This window comes from Phalacrocorax carbo, chromosome 2 (genome assembly GCF_963921805.1).
Source record: "Phalacrocorax carbo chromosome 2, bPhaCar2.1, whole genome shotgun sequence".
NCBI lineage: Eukaryota > Metazoa > Chordata > Aves > Suliformes > Phalacrocoracidae > Phalacrocorax > Phalacrocorax carbo.
The window spans coordinates 64,257,729-64,280,376 of NC_087514.1; the positions used below are offsets into that span (position 1 = coordinate 64,257,729).

Below are 22,648 nucleotides of genomic sequence, written 5' to 3' on the forward strand. Positions count from 1 at the left end.
CCAGTTTACAGAAAAAAGAGCTCAAAGTATATTGCAGAAGGCACCAATAATCACAGAGTTTAAAGGAGCTCAGCAATTACTCTGCTGTTTAGGGGCCCAAGCCTGCAGGATCAAAACTTTAAACAAACCACAGGATCATGGATCATAGCCTTTCAGGGATTTCAGCATTTTGCCATACTTTAATTCATAGACATAATAAACCTTTTACTGAGAAAAGCGCTCTTTTCTCCTTTTTTTGGCTAACACAGGCTGTTACTAATTAGGGCAGTTTTCCGCATTTATGCAAATAGTAGTTCTAAAAGCTTTTGCTAAGCTATTTTATTCTGTCTAGCCTTTAGGCTGCAGACGTCATTATAGAGCTCCGCAGTCTACTTGACAGATCCTTAGACACGTACAACAAATGGCTTTGGAGATGCCGGCAGTATATCCCCTGTGCTGCTGTTCTTTTTTATTTTAAAGAACTACAATGGAATTGTTTGGGATTTTTTTTTCCAATCAATTTATTGACGATCCCTGATTTTTCAGCGCAGGGTCTCTTCTTAGCTTCAGTTCTGAGTTCAGTTGCCCTGGATTTTCATACTTCCGAGCAACTCGTTCTCTCCCTCTTTATGTGTTGCTGCCTTTTTCTGCTACTGAAAGCCTAGTAGCCTTCCTCCTGATTTCACTGAGGATCCTGGAAAGTGGCAGTGACTGGAGGCTCCCGCAGAGTGACTCTGCTTATTGCTTGGACTCACTGCAGGTGAGCCACAACAGAGGGTTTTCATCTCTCATCTGTACTAGCCTTCCGAGAGCATCTGCCAAGATGCCTAATCTGATTGTACACTTCCTCCGATACTGCTTATGGGTTTTGTTACAGTTGGTTGTCCAGATGTGTAAACTGATATTACAACCACAAGGCTCCAATGTTACAGACTGATATTTATTAAAAGTTGCAATTTATCACCTTCCTGCCCAGTACATGCAACAATATGACCTGCTGAAAGACAGGCAACATGGTATGTGACTTCTTTAATTCTTTTTTTTTTTTTGCAGCTTGGGTCTACACTTTTCAACCAAAGGAAAAAAAAAAGCAGTGAGGAATCCCTAACTCCTTCAAGCCCCTGATCCCATTTTTCACCTGTAGGTTTTGTTCAATATTTCCAATCAAAAAACCCCAAACCCTTCCCTTTCTTCTCCCCCTGTCCCGAATATCTCTAGTTATATCTGTTGACTTGAGTAGTGTATCTCAATGCTCTCAGCGAACAGAGGGTCAGTGAATTCACACTAGGGCGTAGTAGTCTCTATATGAAGAACTGTGGCTATGGCAATGACCTGCAGTTCTGGGTTAGTCACCATTAAGTCAACCTCAAAACACAAGGGAGGCCACAGAAATCCTTTGGGCTAAGAAGTTTTGCTCTGTTTCACATCACCCTAGTGCAGGACTATTGCTTGCGGATGTTTTTGCAGAGCACACGATGCCAATTGGACAAAAATCTGCATTTAAGAAGTAGTGGTTCTGTGAAAATCCTGAGCAAAGGGTTGAATTTATCTTTCCTAAAGGTGAGGCCTCCAACTGGACTCACCTTCTGTAAAATGTGGGAAAAGACAGTGTATTTAGATTATTGAAGAGTTGAAGCACATGCTGGTAACTGAGATGCAAAGAAGGAATAAACAATGACTCAATGCCATTCCTGTTCCACAGAGAGCCATAAATATGGGGAGAAAGTTGCTGAGTAAGGCACTAATGTAGCAAGTGGTAGAAATTAATCAAGAGGTAGTGCCACTTTTATAGGGCGAAAAGGATTCAGGAACGGACTGACTGAGCAAAGAGATGGGGCTGAGATCAATTGAATGGGAACAGCCGTCTTGGATTAAGTGGCCATTCCCAATGCAGCCAAATGCTATTAGTGAACCTATATAAGAGGAGTCATCTTTTATATGGAGGGGATGAACAGTGCAAAGAATCTTATGTAGTCCATGATTTCACAAAGCTGCAGTGAGCTAGACACCAAACAGGGATGCCAGTAGACAGGTGCTTTGGAGACACCTGAAAGTGAGAGAAATCAAGCAGAAACCCTTGCAGCCCAAGTTAAAGTCACAAACAGTACACAAAAAATTAAGTATGAAGCAAAGGTGACTTCAAAAACTATATGTGGACTTCCTCTTGTCCAGATCTGACCACTGGGGCTGGGTGAAAAATTCTCTGCAAAAGATTTTGAGCTTTTGTGAAATTTCTCGTCTGAATCGGGATGAAAAGTAAACATCAGAAAGTGATGGGGTTACTAACCAGCTTCACTTCATAGAGCAGGCAAAACACTGTTTTTTAAACTGTGAGTCATTTCAATCTTCATCTTTTTATTTTGCAAACCTTTTCAGTATGAATTAACTAGAATTGGGAAAATAACCTGCAGATTTTTCCCTATAGGAACTGTCAAAACTGAGTATGTTAGATATTTTCAAAACTGACCTAAAAGCATTTCAAACTGAGGATTTCTTGTGTCTTGGGGTTGGTTTTTTTTTTTAAGGAGACTCTCGTAGTGCATGATTTAATTTTTGACAACTTGTTAATTTTCTGAACATACCCCAGGACTGTTTCACTGCAGAATTTCCCAGCTATCACTGCTGGCTGTTGTATTGCAACGAACTGTGCCAACAGCCCGGGTTCAACAGCACACGGGACTCTCATTCAACACCCGCCTGACCTGGCTGTGCCCTCGGAAGTATGAGCCAGCTGGGTGTCTCTTTATGCCAGGGCTGGTTTTGGTGGGCAGTGCTGCCAAGGCAGTACAAAAAGGGCTGTGTTGGAAGGGACGTGTGAGCCTGGTTCTTCGTTGTCAGATACCTGTATAGAGATTTCCGACATAAAAGATGGGTGTAAAATAATGCAGTTTACACGTGTCTCTTTAAGGTAAATGGCAATTAAACCAGCACCTTCACTTTTTTTCTTTCTGTCCCAGGGAGAGAAAGGCATGACTACTGTTTTATTCCTGGTTTCATCAGTGGTACCTGTGCTAAAGAAGCCAGAATATTTATTTTGCTTCACTGGTAGTATGTTTCTCTCCCATTTCCCAGGTTTGAGTGACTTTAGAAGGCACGCAGGGGGCACTGAAGAATCAAGCCCTGTGTTCACACAGCCTGTCAGATTCTCCTTGTCTTCCCACTCACCGGTGAAGGTGTTCCAAAGCCAGCCAGAGCTGGCTGCATCAGCGATATGCAATCTCACAGCCCAGCCAAGTACAAATAGCCCACTTGTGTTGCTCTTGAGAGGTTTCTGAGGATTTTTCTCTGTATCCTGAAAAGAAGAAGTGAAACCTAATGACCTGGGAAAGGGTGTGGTGTGGGGGATTCAGGTCCCTGCCAGGTGGAGGCAGCTGCAGCCAGGCCCTGGGGGGGCTGGAGAAATCTGTCAAAGGCAGCGTCCCTTCCTCACACCTGCCAAAGAGAAGGACCTTCTGAGCAGAGTGACATTCCACCAGCGTTTGGCTGGTTTCATTTCACTATGTTTTTTTTCCACCTGTTTTAAAACTGAAACCACACATCCAACAGAAATTTAGCCCGTTTGAAATGCAAACCTGAAAATGGGCAGGGGAGCCCTGCCACGCTGGAGCGTGACACTGCCGCAAGCACCGAGTGTCTGCGTGATGCTTGCTTTTCCCTGAGGGCATCCTGCAGGCTTGGGAAGCAGGAAAGAATTCATGGGACCAAGGAAACAGGAAACGGATAACGTAGAAGATCTTCAGGTTCCCCAGCAGCATTGGGGGTACAGACCACATCACGCTGACCTAGCAAGGATCAGTGCCTTCAGCAGGGAGGTCATGTGGGGAACACACAAACCCTGATCACACCACCAGGCTCTGTAGCATAATTTGCACAGCAGGAGACTTCTGTGCTTTCCCTTCCCAGGGGACCCCGTGGATTTGCACATGGAAGGTAAAGGAGAGTTACCCATCCCCGTGTCTCAGAAGGGTGGATTTTGTTGTGAGGGAGTCACAAGAGCAAAAACATAAGCTGGTAAAATAACAGAATCACAGGACTTGGAGATAAAAGGCTACCTAAAGGCAGGATCATCAATGTAGCTGCATGTACATCATTCCTGACAGACGCTCACTCTTGTCTGTAGTTAAAAATCACAACTTATGAAGACTGAAGTCTTCCCGAATGATCTGTGCCATATCTCCACTGCTTCTTACTATTAGAAAGCCTGTAGAAAATGTCTAGCCAGAATTTTCCTTGCTACAATTTAAGCTCATTGCTTGTCATATCCACCAACGAAATCTGGACAGGACAGTTCTACTGTCTTTTTATCAGCCTCTTTCTGTTTCTGAATAATGTTACCATGCTCTCTTCAGTCTCTTCTTCCTCAGACTAAATGCCAGTTTATTTGCTTTTATGTCATAAATCAAGTTTTCACAAAGTGGGCCATATTTTTTACTTCATTTTTCCTATTTCTCCTTCATTCTTCCTCATCTTCTTTCTACCCGATACTTTATCTGCCCCCAACTCTTTACCATAATCTGATTCTATCCTTACTCATTTTCTTCTCTATCAGTTTGACGACTTTGTAACAGGGCTTGTTCTGGAATTTGGGTTTCCTCTTATTCTGCTTTGCCTTCCTGCTTCTGCCAAGGGTGATCTTAAAGTATTGAAGCATTGTCTGTCTCCTTGGTTAGAGAAGTGTGGGCTGAGCACAACTTTACCGGTCAGGATCTCCTAACCTGTAGCTCTAGCTTAGCAGCAGCTTGTCTTCAGTAGAGCCCCAGGCAAGGCAGCCAACGTTGTCCTCGCTATGAGCTTGTTGAGAGCTTGTGTGATTTTTAAAATTACAGTAGCTTATTGCAAGGAATAGAAAAAAACCTAGCACTAGTCTGAAAATTTGAGCTAGTTTTGGGTAAGTGTTAAGGTCTCCTAAGCAGCTTACATTTTTCTGGTCACAGGCAATTTAACATCCATTTAAGAAACCACTCCAGAAATGGAAAGTTTATGTATAATTAGTGCTCACAGGCTTCAGGGTTGTCATAAGGCTGAGGGATATAAAACCAAAAAAGATGAGGTGCTGTTATGTGTCTCACACCCACAAACCAGCATTGTCAATCTTAATATTGCAGCGTCCTTCTGAGCTGAGGGCGGTCACAGGCTGCTGGTTTTTCTGTTTGTTGCTTTTGTGATGTGTTCACGCCAAAACCAGCTCAGGAGTATATTGCACAATGTTGGGCCTAAACACATGCAATGTCTTCTGAACCCGTACGTTAGATTCTCCAGCCACAGCTACACATGTTTTAAAGGCAAAGTTAATGATTTTAAGTTAATCTAGGGATCTTTATTTATGTAACTGATTGCAAAATAATGAATTCTTATGAAAAATTTCCCTTTCTTCGTTAAAAAAAAACAACTCTGTAAGAAAACTATGGGTCTGGATATTGTTCTGTTCAGTGCAAAGGACAGATTGTTGGCATTCCTGGGTGATTCTGCTCTCTGGCAAAGGAGTGCTTCTTATCAAGTGGTCTGATGTACAAGTGCCTAAGGGCTTGTTCACATGGGAAAATTCGGTGGCATTATTCGTACCTCTCCACTGCAGAATATAAGTACCCACATGGGAACTCAGCAAGGGTTATAATTATTTTGCTTTAAAAGAGTCCTAAGTACCTTTGTACAATTTCTCCCCAGAAAATTAGCTACGGCACAGGTAATGCAACACACCAGAGAAAATGCCTTCGGGGACATCGGAAGGGACTGCTTTGTACGAAAGCAACTCTTCACTCGTGTGACAATACATTTCCCTATTTGAGACTGTTTTTTCACACAGAGCTCTCCGTCCCTAATTTAAAAAACCGTTATTCTACAGAGAAATTAAAACAAACACCATGCATGTACCTATCCACAGCCACCTACCCACTGTATTAATTATTGACATTTGTGTTGCTGCACTCACACTTTTCTTCTGTAAATGCACCCTCACCCTGAGCACCGCACGCAGACAGATGCTATCTGAGCAGTGACTACAGCTCTTGGTAAGCAAACGATGCGCTGAATGCTGATGGAGAGGGCTAGCAGGAGCTCAGGAAAATAAGCAAGAACGAATGCAGGTAATGTAAAACAATTTCACACTTGAAAGGATATTAACAGGACTTGCTGCACCTGCAGCCATGAATTTCATTTGCATAGGAGAAAAACAATTGCTGTGCTGTAAATGTAATAGAATGGGTAGGAGGGGTGAAAGAGTGAGAGAGAAAGAAAACATGGGCTGCCTTGTACACAGTGTCCCTTAGCAGTGGCTGGGATGCGGTCCTTGCAGTTCTGCCTTTTGTGTCTACTCTGCCCTTTGCAGTTCTCGCTGAGTGACCTGAAGCAGCTGGTATAACTCGGAGAGAGATTTCAGAGTCCTCTGGTGCCCGGCAGCGTCCACGTGCCCCGGCTCGGCACACTCCTGCACAGCCTTCTGCAGCTGCAGCTGCAGGGGGAGGGAAACCAACGGTCCTCTGAGATTTGGGGAAAACCAGCGACGGAATATTTTGTCACAAATTACCTGAAGAAAGGGAAAGAGCAGATTGTTGTCTTTTAGGAGCTACAACTACTGCCCTGCTGCTTCCCTAGGACTGTAGCAAAATGTCATCTGAATCCAAAATGCCTCCAGCCAGAAAAGGAGCATCCACAAAGGCTATGCTCTAGCTGAGGAATCCCCCTTCGTCTCAAGACTGCTCTTTCACGTCTGCAGAGCAAGTGGTGACAGTGAAGAGGTGCGAGAACCAGGCAAAAGGCCGCCAAGCTACACTGCCCCAGCCTCTCTGCTCTGCTAGTGCCTCTCACACCTCATCCCAGGGCCAAAAACCCCATGGACTCCCTTTTCCACTACATCGGTGTACATGGTCTGTAGAGAATCGCAGCCATAGCCCCCCTGCTGCTTACACGTGGACAGCCCTGGCTTTACCATTAGTGGAGACAGTAATGCCCGCTTTCTTCACTCTCCTGGCTGAGGCATTGGGCTAACAGCTACACAAAAATATGGCAAATAAACTCTAGTGAATATAAAGACCTGTTTGTGTGCCCCAAGATGGGATTTCTGAGCAGGACTGGCACTTATGTGGCCACATTTAAAAACCTGACTGTTTTCATCTCACAGTTTCCTCGTACATACCAGGCATTTTACAGTCAATGTGATTTTAAAAGAAATGGATGCATAAAGCAGCTGTGTCTACTCACTTGCAAGTTGTTATTGGCTCTCTGTGCCCCACATTTTCTGATTTTCAGATTGCATTTTGAAAAGCAATCAAAAAAATTACAATCTTCGTCTCCTGTGCAGTTCTGTTCAAGGATGTCCCTCATTTTGGGTTCAAAAAAGGCCATATCCACATCAATAGCGACCACCTGCAGATCAAAACAAGCCATCAGATCTGGCACAGGACAGCCTGAGGGACAGAGCTGTGCAGGCATTCTTTGCTGCATGCTTTTGGAAATGCTGTGCTGAGAGCATCTGCCAGTGGAGAACTGGGATCACAATGAAAGGGTTTTATTTAACTTAACTGAGCTGGACTAGTCTTATAAACACCACTTTTGAAAGAAAAACAACCAATGCTTACGGCACGAGGAAGGGGAAAATTAATTGTGGACAATATGCATCCCTGGGGTCAGCTGGATTGATCTGCCTTATACCAGGACCATCCAGCTTGAAGACTGATTTACTTGTTTTTGCACCTTATGCAGATGGCAACTCAACCTTTTAATTATATGACGGTGCAAAATTACCCACAGGCCAGATGCTATCATTTCGCAATTCACCGTCCAGACTAAACCCCTGACTTTATCAGTGTGGAGAGGAGAAGTGGGATGTACAGAAGTACCCATACCTGGTACAGCCCCTCCAATCCTGCCATTGCATTCAGTGGGTTTGAGGTCTGCTCAGCTGTAGAGAGACCCCTGAGGCTGTTGAAAGTCAAGACTGCTTTGCTCAGTCCTGTTTGCTGTGGTTTGACTCTTTTATTGTGCGTGGTTCTTGTTCTGCTTGTCCAGAAATATGGTCCATAACAGAGTCCCGTCAGCAGCTGGTCTCAGCAGAAAAAGCAAAGGCTGAAGGGATGACTCAGTTTTCTCACCCTGACACAAGGCTTGCAACACAAAGAATATGCAGCACAAAGAGGTCTGCAGAGCTGCTGCCTGTGCTAGGTTTGAAACCATTTTGGGAGTGAAGGGCTGTGGTCTCAGTTTTCTGCCAGTGTCATTCCACCCATTAATACTTCACTTTAAAAAAACCCACAGCAATAAACAGGGAAAGAAAGGAAGCCGGTAATGGGACAGCAGCTGCTTGACATGAGACAAACTGTGGGTGACCACAGTGAACGCAGCCTGCCTTCGGCACCATGGATGCAGCAATCAGCATACGCCCAGAGCTCCGCTTGACACTTGACAGTCAGGGTCAGAGACTCTCCCTTGCAGCAGTTGACAAATACATTTTCATGGAGGAAAATGTCTGGGACCTGGGCAAAGTAGAGTTACTTGGGCTCAAACGATAGTCTTATTTTTAACATTCACACCCCCCCCCCCCAGATAACAGGGGAGGCTGAACTGCGTGGCTGGAGCAGCAGCTGGATCAACCCCAGGAACTAAAGATGTCTGGTCTGGTAGAAGGCCAAATAAACCTTCCACAGGCAAGAGAAAGAACAAGGTCTAATCTTCATTTTATTCTACTTTTTCCCCGGGGAAAATCTTAAAGAGATGAGGCATAGCTTAAAAACTCAAGTATTTTTAAGCTTCTTGGACAGCTTGATAATGATGATGCAGCCTAAGGAATTTCACACGTTTGGACAGGCAAATTTTTTTTTCTTTTCTTCTTTAGTTCCTTAGGCTTTCTGCAGTTTTGCTGGTCACTTCTTTGGAGAAGAGACAGTAAAAGTGGTGCAGAGTTTTCCCAGCCCTAGGGTCACTGTATCAGCACCCTGGTGGGGTCTCTGCTCCCACTAAGAACCTTTGATAACCTGATCAATTGGTCTGCTAGGAAAAAGCGCCCTGCTTCCCAAATGCGTGGCTGCCAAAGGCTTCAGTGGTTTCACTGAAGTTCATATGTTACAAAAATGTGTGGGCATCCAGCCAGACCCTGTGAAGACAGAGCTGGGTGACATATTTCACCTGTAAGCAGCTACATTTTGGTGGGGTTTGTTATGATTGTAATTGATGATGAAGGTACCTAAGGAAATGATGGAAGAACCTAACTTAGCTCCTGACCTGATTTAAAGTCATGTTTAAGGTGCTGTAATCTTTCTAGTTTGCTCTGAGGTGCTGGTAAAATAAGCAGCTCTCCTGGAGCACTGTATATTCACCCAGACCTCCTTCCAACTCTGTCCCTTATGCAGCTCCATGGCAGCTTCAGATTACCCTGGGTGATCTACCAGGCAGTGATCTCTCCCCTCCGTGCTGCAGGAACAGCATGTGAAGGCTAGAGTGAGGGCCAGAGGCTTATCCCCACCATTTGAAAATAATCCTCAAAGGAAAACTATTGCACTCCTGGCACATTTCTTTGGGTATTAGCAATCTCGTTGCTAGGATGAGAAACAGTGGTATTATTATGGGTGTTTATTGTTATCCTATAGAGAGCACAAGGAACAAGCAAGTGAAAAAATTGCTTAGAACAAATAAGAGGGACAAAAAAAGAGGCTGCCTTGCTGCGTCCCTGTTCTGGATCTGGCTGATAAAACCACCTAGAGTTTCTGCTTCTCACTCTCCTTCCTTCTTCACTGACCAGAAGCTCGCTCTGTGTGTTCCCCCCTCCCCGCATCTTTCTGTCCATATCTCCTGTCTCCCAGCCCAGTGGGGTGAAAACACGCGATACCAACAGGCTGTAAGTAACTCACAACTGGGAGAGCAGCGTCTCACTTTTTGCCTTTTTAATCCATTCTCCTAGAAAATACTAAATGACTTTCCTATGCCAGAAGGTGACTGCTGTCTCTTTGGACCCCAGAAGTCACGGGAGGATCCTGGAGAAGGAAGCTTCACCAAGAAAACTCATAAGGGAAGACATAGCCAATATTCTTTCTCTTTTCCTAAATGAAATCTCTTTTCCTCTAAGCAGGTGGTAGAACAGATGCTCTGGTGTGTGCTCAGCCACAGGCAGTCACAGCCCTGTGTAACTTAAAAAGATGGGCAAAGCCTGCCTTGAGGAATCCCTGCTGTACCCCACTTTTTGCCTAAACGCTAGTACGCTTTTTTAGTTTCTTGCTGTAGCTCCTCACCCATTCCCAGTTCAGCCGCTGTATTGCACCTGAATAAACAACGGGAGGGAAGGGAAGGGTGAAGGGGAAGCACTCTAATTGCTCCTAATGGCTATAAGTTTAGGCAATGTTTGTCTAGTACTCTGAAGATGCAAGTGTTACGTTAACACTCAGTGAGTACAGAAAACAGCATTCAAGTTCCTGAAAATGCTTTATGTTCACTCAGAGTGCAGAAACTCCACTGATGTCACCGCAAATTGTGAGTCTAGTTCAAACACTTATTGCACAGTGCCTCCAGCCCATACACACAATTCCCACTGAAACCAGTGGAATTTCTGTCCACAGAATGAATGCAAGATACACTCAGCAATGTGGTGCTGAGCTACAAAACTATTTAGAAAACATGCACAGCTATTCAGGTCTGAGTTACAGCTGTACAACAAAAAGTCGAAGAGTAACTGTACCAGGGAGTTTCACGTCGCCGTCCTTGGATCATTTCCAGACCAGATAAGCTGAACACTAAAGCACAAAGATGTATGTGTTTGTATGTGGGGAGCTCTCCTTGTGCCAGGTCAGAGAATTCAGCCTTAGCTTTCAAATTCAAACAGTTCTTCCTTTCAGCATCGCTACCAGAAAGAGTTGCTGTGACTCACATTACAGCTTTTGAGATCTCCTTGCCTTCAGGAGGTACTCCTCACCGCGTCCAAGGGACCCTGTCTGTGCTGGTGCCTTTGAGGAGGTGAAACAAATCAGAACTGAGCAAACAGTTCTCGAAACAAGTAGCAGGATCTAGCACTCTGAAACATGATACTGAAAGGAGAAAAAGCAGTAGAGAAACTCCCCTGTCAGTTGGAAATGCATTGATTTTACAAAAACTTGGCCTAAAGCTGTACGAGGAGCCACTTGCAGACTAGAATTTGACCTCAAATTGCTGCAACGTAACCCCAAAGACTCAACTTACCGTGAGATCATGCCTGATAGCGAAGTTTTCTGGTTTGATGTCACACAGGTGAAGTCGGTGAGAGAAGTCATTATCAAAATGCTGCACCATGTCCAGGAAGCTGAGCGCAATGTCAATGATGGCTCTCACCTTGCTTCTGTGGCCAGCAAGGGAGGGACCGACCACATTTTCCAAGGGAAAAAGAGTTTTATGCCAGGCATGTCCAGCTGTGAGATACTCCACAGCATAAAAGTGTCCACAAGAGCCAATAATTCGCAGCACGTGTTTGCTGAAGTCCTGCAGCAAACTGAAGTAGATATATTCTTCCTGCTGGAGCAAGGACCACATGCTGGCCACCTGTGCTTTCCAGCGTGGTCCCTTCTTCCTTGTCCACAGGGGCCCCATGGTATTGTTAGACAGTTCTAGCCCCAGGACATTTTTGACCTCCAAGGCTACCATCAGTAGAAGCTCTGTTTCAGGAATATCCTGTGTTTCCACCTCCTCTAGCATACTGAGATGCTCATAACTGGAGAAGATTTCCTTTTTGGATTTCAGGATGATGGGCTGGCCTCTCCAGTCAGCCTGGATGACCTTCTTACCTCTGTCATAGTAAAGGCAGTGCTTGTACACCAGCTTCTGTGCCACACACAGGTCTTCACAGAGGTCGCCAGTCAGGGTTCCACTGCTGTAGTCAAGACACTGGAGTGAAAGAGCAGAATAGTCATAGCAGGACCATACACCTGTGGACCACTTAGAAGAAAAGCAAAGAATCAGCAATAGTCCTACGCTCAAGAGTCTTGCAGCAGTCGTGGTACCGCAAGCCCACACCTTCTACAACCGTTGGGTTATTCAGTGGTTTTTCAGAAGTCTGCAGAGACCTTTTACTAGGGGGAATCTTGCTTCAAAATGGGGATTTTGGGATGGTAGAGGACAGGCTTCTTTGGGGCAATGAAATGCTCTAGATGACCTGTTACTCTTAAGTTCTTGCCACATATGAATTCAGTGAGACAAGCTTTCAGCACATTTGGCTGCACTATGTGAGATTCTGCGCTGTAACGCTTTAAGGCACAGGAGATAACTTCCAGTGTAAGTCAGGACTTCTCTGGAAGGTTCAGAGCATCATAACTTAACATCATCCACACTTAAACTATAGGAAAATCCATGGGTAGCTGGATTGCTGGGACCTTCCGCAGCCCTGGATGTTTCAACCTTGCATTCAACATGCCCTGAGTGAAGCTGTAAGAACTTCGTTCCACATTACCAGGAAACCGAGGTTGCGCTCAATGCCTCTTGGACCAAGAACTTTCAAAATTTTTAAATATGGAAATGCTGTAGGACAAAATGACTTTTCCAGTTTTTATATGCACTTATCAGAAGTGACATTCTGATATGAATGAAATGCTTATATTTTTAAACCTGGAAAAAAATCAGCTCATGGAAACATGGGAACTGCTGCTTGATAGTTAAGCAGTCACTGCAAATTCATACAAGAACTGCAAGGATTCCCTTACCAGTCCTCCCTTCAACCCATAATTGTTTCCACACTATCATTTCCAAAAAGTGTAGGCAGTCAGTATATTCCTATGGGCATTCAGAAGTGCAGCTGCAGGGACTGCTTTGGGCAAATCAGTAGAGGGGATGATCAGAGGTCTCTGGTGAAAGGGGAATAGACTCTAGTGGTGTAGGAAGCCAAACATCTGGGAGGCGGCTTGACAGTGTCAGCCTTCTTCATTGCTTTCTGGCATTTGAACCTTAATTTAAGCAAGTTGGCAGCTCCCACTGCATGTGCAGTACTTGCAATGGCTGCCTGACCCCCACCTCACTTGTGACTTGCTGTTACGTACACAAGAAACATGATCATAAAATTCAACTGATTGATGTATTTCCGGAGAACAGCCTCTGAGGTGTGCACCTCTGAGGTGTGAGGAATACATTCTGATGCCAGGCAACATTCAGAGCCCAACCTTAAACAACACACTAGGGAATGAGTGGAGGATTAAGTCCAAAATCCAAGAATGACGATGAATTGACTAAAGCAGCTCAGTGAGGGCAGTTCAGACAGGCACAGAATTTATTTATACTCTGATGTTCTCACAGACCAAATGAGAACATTCAATGCCAGCAAGAAGAGCCAGGTAGGAAAACTCTAGCATGACTGTCCTGACCCTGAGTCCAGGGTGATGTGCCTGTGTGAAACACACACATCTGCATCCACATCCACATCCACATCAGGATGGTCAAGCAGACTATCTGCGCTGTCCCCAGACTTCAGAGCATGCAGATCAATGTGCTTGCTTTTGAAAATCCATTCCTATGAATGCAATACAAATTTATTTTCTCTTTTTAAGTAGAAAATGTAATTTCCACAGCAGAAGTAGCTTAGGAACCATCTGGAACTCCAGGCAATATTAGAAAGATGATTAAAAACAAAAGGAATATTGGGGGTTTTCTTTGGAGCTTAAGTATAATCACATTTAAAATCATTGTTGTCCTATTGAGAAGACCACAACCTAATTCTTCTTCTGCTACAGTAAGAGAATATAGGACTTAATCTTGTAATTGCATCCACATGGGTGAACACTTGCCCCTGTGGACAATTTTACTGTGGTCCATCAAGTCCACTCTTAGAGGGTCCATCCGCATAGACCTCTTTCACCTAGAAGAACACATGCCCAGAAGACCTGCAGTCAAACATGTGAACATGCAGCTTATTTTCTTGTGCTGCCATCACAGCAGTCTTAATGGCATTAATGAGAAAAAGTAGTTGTGGAAAAAAATAGCCTCACTTACATTTCCCAGGCATAGCAGGTGAGTCATTTTTGAACCTGGCTGCTGATTAGAGCTTGTCTGCTGTTCGAGTTGAACCTATAAATCTTGGATTATTAACCCAGTACCTGACAAACAGTCTCCGAATCTGATTCCTCTTACACTGAACTTGCACAGCGTTTTGCAGATGAGGATCTGTGAAACAGGACTTGACCAAGGAGTTCCTGGTCTCACAGTGATGAAACACAGATCTACCCTCCAGATCTACCAGCTCTCTGCTGGTCACCAATGTAAGCAAGAATTTCAAAAGTGCTTCTTCAAATAAGCAATCAAGGAGTTTGAAGAATCTTCAAGGTGTCTCTCTCTACTCACAGAATGTAGCACTTCATGAGTCACTCAATGGCTTTAAAAATCTCCCCAGTTTCCTGTTCATTATAACTTAGAAGGTCAGCAAAGACTGACTGCACCTTCACGTTCCCCCATTATTCCAACTTCCAGTGTTTCACATTTTGCCTTAAGCATAATACACTATGTAAGCTTAGCTCCCCAGCCCTCCCACTATAATTCTTATTTTTTCATCCCCCGGATGACTTTTGTGGTTTTATTCCCTCCCCGTTTCTTCTGTCCTTTTTTCCCTCCACCAACCTTGGAAGCACAGACCTCAGAACCGAATGAATGCTGTTGTCCAGTGCTGCAAAGACAACGAACAGCCCTTCCCTAACTCGCCTTTTTGGAGACATTCAGAGATCATACCAGCCTTTTAGGCACAGGCTGCACTGGTAGTTTGTGTTGAAGCAATTATTTGACCCTGACGTCCTTTCCAAAGTCATACAGTTTTACAAGACAGTCTTCCACCCTATTGGCATAGCTGGTACTCTTGTGCTCCCCAGTGTACTAGCTTGCATTTTACTGTATCAAAGCACATGTTGGTGGTCTGAAAACATTTAACCAAGTGATGCAGATTACCCTGCAATGAAAAGATGGTCCGTTTATTATTTACCAACCCAGGAACCTTTGAACTAACTGCAAACTTTACCATACAAGATTTTATATCATCGTGATGAGTGCTGATAAAAAGAAGAATCAATTCCCCAAAGAAATCTTCCAGAAATGGTCCTCCACACTGCCATCCCCGTCTCAATGGCTGCATTTTGAGATCTGTCGGTATGACAGTTTTAAATCTACCTAATGAGCGCCCTTTGAAAGCCACTAAGTGCCAGATTTTTAAAACTAAAATATGAAAGCGATACTAAGTCAAAAGCCTTATACAAAAGCAGCTGTACTGCACAAAAATGCAAACACAAGCACGGTTTGGACTTGCTCGTCTGTTTCTGTTTAAAATTGGCTACACAATTTTTAATATCCTTAGTACACTTATCAAGATAAGTTAAAAGAGCTGGGTTTAAATTTATGTAAAAGTTTAAATTAGGGTAAGCCCCACTAAGGTTTTATATAAATTTAAATAACTTACTGTACCAACTGTCCCTTTTGCGTGGATCAGGCCTGAGACCAAGTACTTCTATGTAAATGCAATACTGAGCAAGGTTTTGAATGGCATCAAAATTAATGGATTTCTCCAGAGAAAACAGAAATTGATTGCTATGATTTAGCGTGTTCAGTGTAAATGAAGATGAGACCAGCATTAGGAATGGTCTTTTTGAGAGTTAAAGTTGGTCTCTGCAAAATGCCCAGTGCTACTCCAGCCTTCCCAGTACAGTACACGTCTCCACAGATGTATGTTTTACTCCAGAGAATAAACCTTCAGAAATACCACTTGAAAGGGTATACAACCATGCAATTTTCACCTGCTTGCTCAAAAGAGCTCATTTTCTTATCTCCTACTAAAAATATGACAGATGACTAGTAAAAGAGTTTTTCTTGGAAGTTGAATTTTGCTTAATAAAAGGCGTGAGACTCAAGCTATCAGATTGTTTTGTAGATCAATTGCACTTTGTAGAACTGCAAAACTCATGCCGTGCTCAGGAGATGTATAAAGACTTATTTCAGGGCTGATGAAGATGAGCTGGTTTCCTAATCATTCCACAAGAAGGACAGTCCCTTTCTAATATCATCTGGGAAAACTGTGGCTTACAAACCTTAACGATGCTATTGAAGTCTCACCTATGGCAACAGATGAGGACTCACCTACGGAACCAGATGAGCACAGCAATATCAGCCACTCTTCCTCTGGAAGCGGGGTCTGAAACTGAGCTATCACACAGTGATAGAGACAACTTTCCAAGCTTGCGCCTGAAATCTGATCCCTGCCTGGGCTTTTGAAGTCATGCCTGACGCTCTCCAAACTGAAGTCTCTGTCCATCTGTTTACTGGCAGGGGTGATGGCAAGGGCCTGGACCTCCCAGAGCTCGGCGGCTCCTTGCAGCTCCACACCTCTGTGCTCTTCCCAGCCACGTAAGGAGCAGGCAGGATTCATTCCTTCAGCTGCAATCCCAAGCTCAGCTGTACTTCAAGCTGACTGCTGGGGTAAAGAAACCGAATCTCACTGCCAATAAAAACACGCTATCAGGACCACTGGCTATAGCTTCTCTTCCTTTATTATACAGAATTTAGGGTAAATCTATGGTCAGCTTTTGCTTGCTGTAGTAACAGATTATTTTCTATTAGGATTGCTCCCTTCTCACCTAACCAGCGGCACTACGAATGCCTTAATTAAGAAACAAAATTAAATTCAAAGCACTAACCCACACTGCTCCTCTTCTCGAAGTGTTTCCTACACAGTACTAAATCTGTTTGGGTTTTTGTTGTTGTTGTTGGGGTTGGGGGGATTTTATTGAATATTTCCAAATCCTTTCTTAAATTTCGAATAACTACATCTTAAATGCCAGCCCCCGCCAGACGTAAAGGAGGCATTACAAGCCGTGTGGCATTTCTGAAAGACGACTTTTGTACCAACACCTTTTTGGCTAAATAAAATAAAATAAAAAAACCCAAAAGAACAAGACCAACCCCAAACCCGGAGGGGGGGTTTCCTCCCGCCTGGGAGCGTGCGGGATGCCGAGCTGCCCCTTCCAAAGCGCTTGGGAAGCGCACCCGCACCCCACGCCGGGAGCCGGCCGCTGCCTGCACCTGCCCTCGCCCCGCGAAGGGAGGGACGGACGCAGGGAGGGAGGCAGCCGACCGACCGACCGACGGCCCGACCGACGGCCCGACCCCCCGCAGGGCAGGGCTGTCGCCGGCGATGCGGAGCCCCGGCGGGACGGGGCGGGCGGGGGCGCAGCCGGTGCGGGGCGCTGGGCTCCGGCAGCCCTGGCGGACTCCCGGCGCCCCATCCCGGGCGGCGGGGGATGCCCCGCGTCCCGCCGGGGCACGTACCAGCCTCGCCAGGATCCGGCGGCTTTTCTCGTCCGTGCAGCGCTCGGTGAAGACGCTCCTGTGGAGGAGGAAGAGCAGGGCGCTCACCAGCACCCAGCAGGCAGCCCACAGGAGGAGGAGCACCACGGTGCATCGCCGCCAGATTTTGAGCCGCAGCCGCTTCAAGCCCGGGATGCCCCTCATCGTGGCGCCCGGGCTGGGCTTGGGCGGCCGCTTCAGCCCCCGCCGGCCCCCATCGCCGAGGGGCCGCCGCCCCCCGCCCCGCCGCCGCCGCCCCGGCCCCGCTCCCGCCCCCGCCGCCGCCGCCGCCGCCGCCCCCCTCCTCGGGCCGGGGCTGCCCTGGCGGAGCCCCCCTTTTGAATGGAAGCCACGTAGTTCCGCCGGCTTTTGTCTGCGCTCCCCGGTGCCAAGCGGCCCCGGCAGCCCCTTGGCGGCTTCTCCCCCCCTCCCCCCCCCGCACCTCCTTTCCTCCCCTCTGAGTTTCTCACCCGGGAATAAAAGAGGTTTTGAAGGGTGATGGAGGCTGCTGTGGGAAGCCTTCCCCACCCAGGCGGCTGCCCGACACTTTGAAAGAGGCAGCCTGGACACGGACGGCTGCTTCTGGTCAAAGCTTCGCCTCCCGTCAAATGGGGGTGGGAGAAAGTTGTTTATTCCGGAGTAAATCCCCCAGTTCTACCCGGCCGGGGTCAGCTAAAGGAGGGAGAGGAAGAAGCGCCCATTCACAAACGCACCCTCCTAGCCCCCCCCCCCCCCCCATGATGGGGCACCCCTTGACTCCCCAGCAGCTGCCACGGCCTCCCCTGCCCGCCCCTGGCCCGGGGGTGCGGGCTGGCCCCGGCCCGGCCCCCCCGTGCCCTGGCTCCCCCGGCAGCCGCGCAGGAAGCCGGCAGAGCCCCCCCATTGAACACCTTGCCAAAACAGGACAGGGGGTACGGGGGCCGAGGGTGCTGGGGACCACAAACTGTCTGAGAGAATATCTGAAGCTACGTCCCTCTCTGAGGAGGGGTCAGCTCCATGCGACAGCCTGTATATATTTGGCTTTGTTAACTTCCCTAAGAGGTCAAAGACCCTGATGTTTGTTCCTGTGCAGCAAGAAAGATCCTGGCATCCTTTCCGCAATCCAGCTGCAGATGTTCCCTGCCTCTGTTTAGACCACAGCGTTCACTTTTTTCTCCCTTGACTCCCATCTGATAGCATCTCGCCATCACAGTTTTCAAAGGGAAAATTCATATCCTAAAGCCCAATGTAATAAGGGCATCCAGTTCAGGTTTGCCATTAGATATGATGAAAATGGACCAGATTCATTTTCTTTCCCTCCTGTGGATGGTTACCTCAGGCTACTTGCAATCCCATAGCAGGAAGATGAACTGCAGTTGATTAAACCACTCAGAGGGTAAATTATTTACCCAAATGAGTAAGGATAGCAGAACCTGGCCCGTGGATGGAGAACTGCAGAATAATTCAATAGACACATTTTAATGTGCACCTTGTGCAAGCTGTTCTGGTGCACGTTTTGTTAGTAAATTAATTTAATGTGAAAAGGGGAAAGTTCACTGCTGGAGAGCTGGGTTCAGGGATATACGTTCTGTACCATCACGTCCAACTTAATGAAGAATACCTCCCTGTACAAGTCGTTAAAAAGAAGGATGTGTCTGCTGGCATGATTGAATTTTACCTCTCGGAACAGTGAGGGAAAGAGCAAAGGCACGGCAAACTTGCGGCTATCTACGCCTTTTTGCATGGTCAGTACAGTTTTTCCCTTACATGTGAGGGCAGAGCAGGGCTTGCAGTACAGCCTCTAAGTAGGTGGCAGACTATGGCAGAAAAGAAAATGGAAAGATGAAAATATTGCTGAAAATGCTGCAGCTTTCTAGAGACTAGCAGTGGGAAGGGGGGATGCAAAAAAAGAGCAAAAGCACTTTCCTCTCCGAAGTGTCTCACAGGCAGAATTGTTATCACCAGCCACATCTTCTGTTGTTAGGGTGGTTTGCTCTCTCTCTCTCCACCATCTCATTTCTTCACCTACAGAGGCTGCCTATGGCCATGCTTTTTATATCTGGGGTTTTTTCCCCTCCCGATCCTTTTCCCTAGAGAAAGCTTTCTTTTGAGGCACCGGGGACACAGCCTGTTTCTTGAGAATGTAACAAGCAGGAAAGACTGACTGGGCAACTAGGAACTGAAAACTTTTAATCCTATTTCTCAGCCCGATACGAAATACTTTCAGAAGCTGTCTCTGACCAGTTTTGGGTGTTCACCAGGAAATTCCTAGGACAGTAAGTGGAGAAGGGCAAGAGGGACAGTTGCTTAGGTGGTCCTCTGTAGGGAGAACCAGCTAGGCTTGAACACAGCCAGCCATCACCAGCTGCTGCTGCCACCTAGGAGGGAAAACTGCGGATCTGCCATAGCAAAGTCTGGTACAGTCCTGAGATGGAGGGAGACATGTCCCATGTGGAAGAGGGATGCAGGTGGTAGGGGAAACTCAGGCATCAGAACACCTCCTACAGCTTGGTCCTAAGCTGTATGGGTAATAGTTTAGCCACTAACAAAACTACATGTATTTTACATTTTATTTTATAAAGTGTGGATCTTGACTTCTCTGTGTGTCAGCATTCCCCAAAGGATATTATGTATTATTATTTCAGGTACATGAATTTCTGTATATGTATCATTTCTGCTTTAATGATATTTCTGAAAACAAATCTTAATTAGTCCTGACTTTGAGTTAGGAACGAAGTATGGAGACTTCAGGTCTGGTTAGGTGGCATAGCTGAGCTGTTCTAATTGCTACTGAAAGATGCAAGATGCTCCCTCCTCCTCCCCACCACTGCCTCCCTGTTTTTCTCTAGGTCTTGCCTGCCTAGCCAGTGCCTTCGCCCAGTGCAAAACATGTCTTGCTCCCAGTGAGTTTCCTCAACTCACTAACAGGGCAGAAAACTGTAAGGCTGCTCTTCGCCGAGGCTATTTTCAGGCAGGTTAGAAAGTCCCGAGGATGCCAGCAGGCATGCTGGTGGAGCTGTTGCAGGGCAGCGTGTTGCAGGGCCAGGCGCTCTGGGATGCTGGAGGCGGAACTGTCCCACTGGCTCAGCTGCATCACATGTCTGCACCTTAAGGCTGCGATGCGAAATTACGGATAAGGTGATCTAAATGGAAACGGTTGCCGAAAGGAAGGGTCCTGTCCCCATTTTCACCCCAGCCATACGTTTCCACTGCTTCCTCGGCAGTTGGGTCGGGGTCGTTAGCCCAGCAGGCAGCACCTGTAGGTTTTGGAGTGCACTTTTCATTTCCTCCCAAGATACCTGCTAAAAATCACTGGATTTGGGGGTGTGTTAAGGAGCCCACATCCTTCTCTTTGGTGTGGGGACAGCTCCTACACGTAGCAAGAGCAATTCTACCTTTAACACGCAGGTTTTTGCTGCTTTGAAATTATGGAATAAGAAGAAATCTACTAAGAAAAAATAATACTTTTAATATAGTTTTAATAAAGTTTTGATAGTTTTAATAAAAAATAAAAGCACAAGGTGAAAGGAATCTGATGAAGCAAATGGAAGTTGCATGACACTCATACTAGACCTTTTACCATATTCATTTTATGGTAAATCCCACAGGAGGCATTTGCAGGGAATAAAGTCTTCCCAGAAGATTTCAGTACAGCATTCAGAGAGGGGAAAGGTTTTGTACCTAGTTATTCAGTCTCTGAACTTTCAAATATCCCACTGACTTTAGTGGGAGCGAAAAGTTGGAGGATTCTGGTAAATACATGTGTGTGTGTACACTTACCTTCATGTATGCACACATATACACCGGCATCTTCAGAACAGATCAAGAATTGACCCGGAAAGCTGGCATTCAGTAAAAGACAAAAGCCTGGGTGCTTTAGGATCAGGGGGTTTACCCTTTAATAACAATCTGTTGCTAGCTGTAAAATTCAAAGCTAATTTTAGATTTCCCTAAACTTCAAGGTTATTCAGACTAACAGAGTTAATGCTAGTCCACCCTTTGTAAAATATGTATCTAAGTGTCCCTCTGTCCCATAGCAACTTTCCCTTGAGAAAAACCCCCACATCAGAGAAACTTTGCTTCCTGTATATATTAAAATGTGAATATTTCATGTTGCATTCCTGTATTCCTAAAGGAAGCTATATTCCTATTCTCACTTTAACTGAGAATTAAGCTTGATGGAAATTAATTAGCAGAGGTTGAATTAAAGCAAGAGAGATCAAGGGCAGTAAAAATAATCCTGGACTAACTGTATTAGCTCCTACCCAATTAAATCACTGAAACATTTGATTTACTGCTTAGAGCACGATGACAACATCAAGTTGGTCTCTTCTTCATCGCTGTGTTGGGCACATCACTGGTGACAGTTCAGAGCTGGAATAACCGCAGGCTTCAGCGGCCAGGAGTGAGATGCCTTGGCACAGCCAGGTGGAGGACCTGGCATGGCATCTACCCATGCTGTCTGCCTACATGTGGGCTCAGCAGCTTCTCAAGCCAGGACCGCCAGAAGCCCTCAGCCTGAGGAGCTGCTGAGCCCACATGTTTCTCATTGCCCTCAGATGCAAACGGTGTTGCACAGGCTCAAGTTGTATTAGGCTGTCAGTCCTTGTTTTCCTAATTACTTAATTCTTTATGAGAGTTTAAAAGAAAAAAAAAATCAGTCATGAAGAACTACCTTGGCACTCAAGTTAATGAAATGTAAAACCGGTTCATCAGGAATTATTGTTCTGTTTGATTGATTTCATCACCTTCTGTCCTTAGCACCAGGTTATCTGTGGAAACAGGGTACATTTCTGTTAATGTTTCGCAGGGCACAAATGAATCTCCTATTTTCCTGCTAGAAGCTTAGGAAACTTTCAAGTGCTGCCTAAATCTACCTTGAAAATATATTTTCACATATAAACATTTCTTTCTGATTTCTTGTGGCAAAGTTGAGTTACTGAAAAGCATCACAATGTCTGACATACATTTGAACATGTCCTTTAGGCAGTGAAATTCCCCTTGCAGGGCACTCAGAGGAATCCAAATGTATTTTCTCATTTATGCCATTAATCAAAAAGAATATGTTGCAAACTACTCACAGAAGTTTACTGCATCAGAGTGCAGCGAGTTTATTGGGTCACATTGCAAACCAGAAGCAGCAAAATGGCGCAATATAAAGTACAGAGTATAGCTTTGTGGACAAGGGAATAGCCTAGAGTAATTCACTGATTTAAACAAGGGAAAGTGTTTAGACAGAAAAAGCTTTCCCATGTATATATAGAATAAAGGATTTGTAATATATTTTGTCCTGTTTGCTTTTTACTTTTAGCAGGTATTTCTTAGGCATAGTTGCCCATGAAAGCCAAAGGTATGTATTTTATTCTTCTCTTTTACCACTTTCAGATTCCACACTGCAAGTTTTAATTGCCCTGCTCTTCTCGTATATCCCCTTCCA

General features: G+C 45.5%; 1 protein-coding gene across 2 annotated transcripts; it reads right to left on the minus strand.

Annotated features, from left to right (window-relative positions):
- Positions 1–1,158: 1,158 nt before the first annotated feature.
- DIPK1C (divergent protein kinase domain 1C) lies at positions 1,159–17,809 on the minus strand. Of its 2 annotated transcripts, XM_064443111.1 has the most exons (5): positions 17,703–17,809; positions 13,906–14,848; positions 11,137–11,814; positions 7,177–7,341; positions 1,159–6,502 (listed from the first exon to the last, which is right to left on the minus strand). In XM_064443111.1, exons 2-5 carry the CDS (start codon positions 13,930–13,932, stop codon positions 6,287–6,289), a joined length of 1,086 nt encoding a protein of 361 aa, XP_064299181.1. In that variant the 5' UTR covers positions 13,933–14,848; positions 17,703–17,809; the 3' UTR covers positions 1,159–6,286. The 2 variants fall into 2 exon arrangements, with proteins under 2 accessions (XP_064299181.1, XP_064299180.1); XM_064443110.1 differs by lacking the exons at positions 13,906–14,848; positions 17,703–17,809 and adding an exon at positions 17,215–17,451.
- Between the last annotated feature and the right edge of the window lie 4,839 nt (positions 17,810–22,648).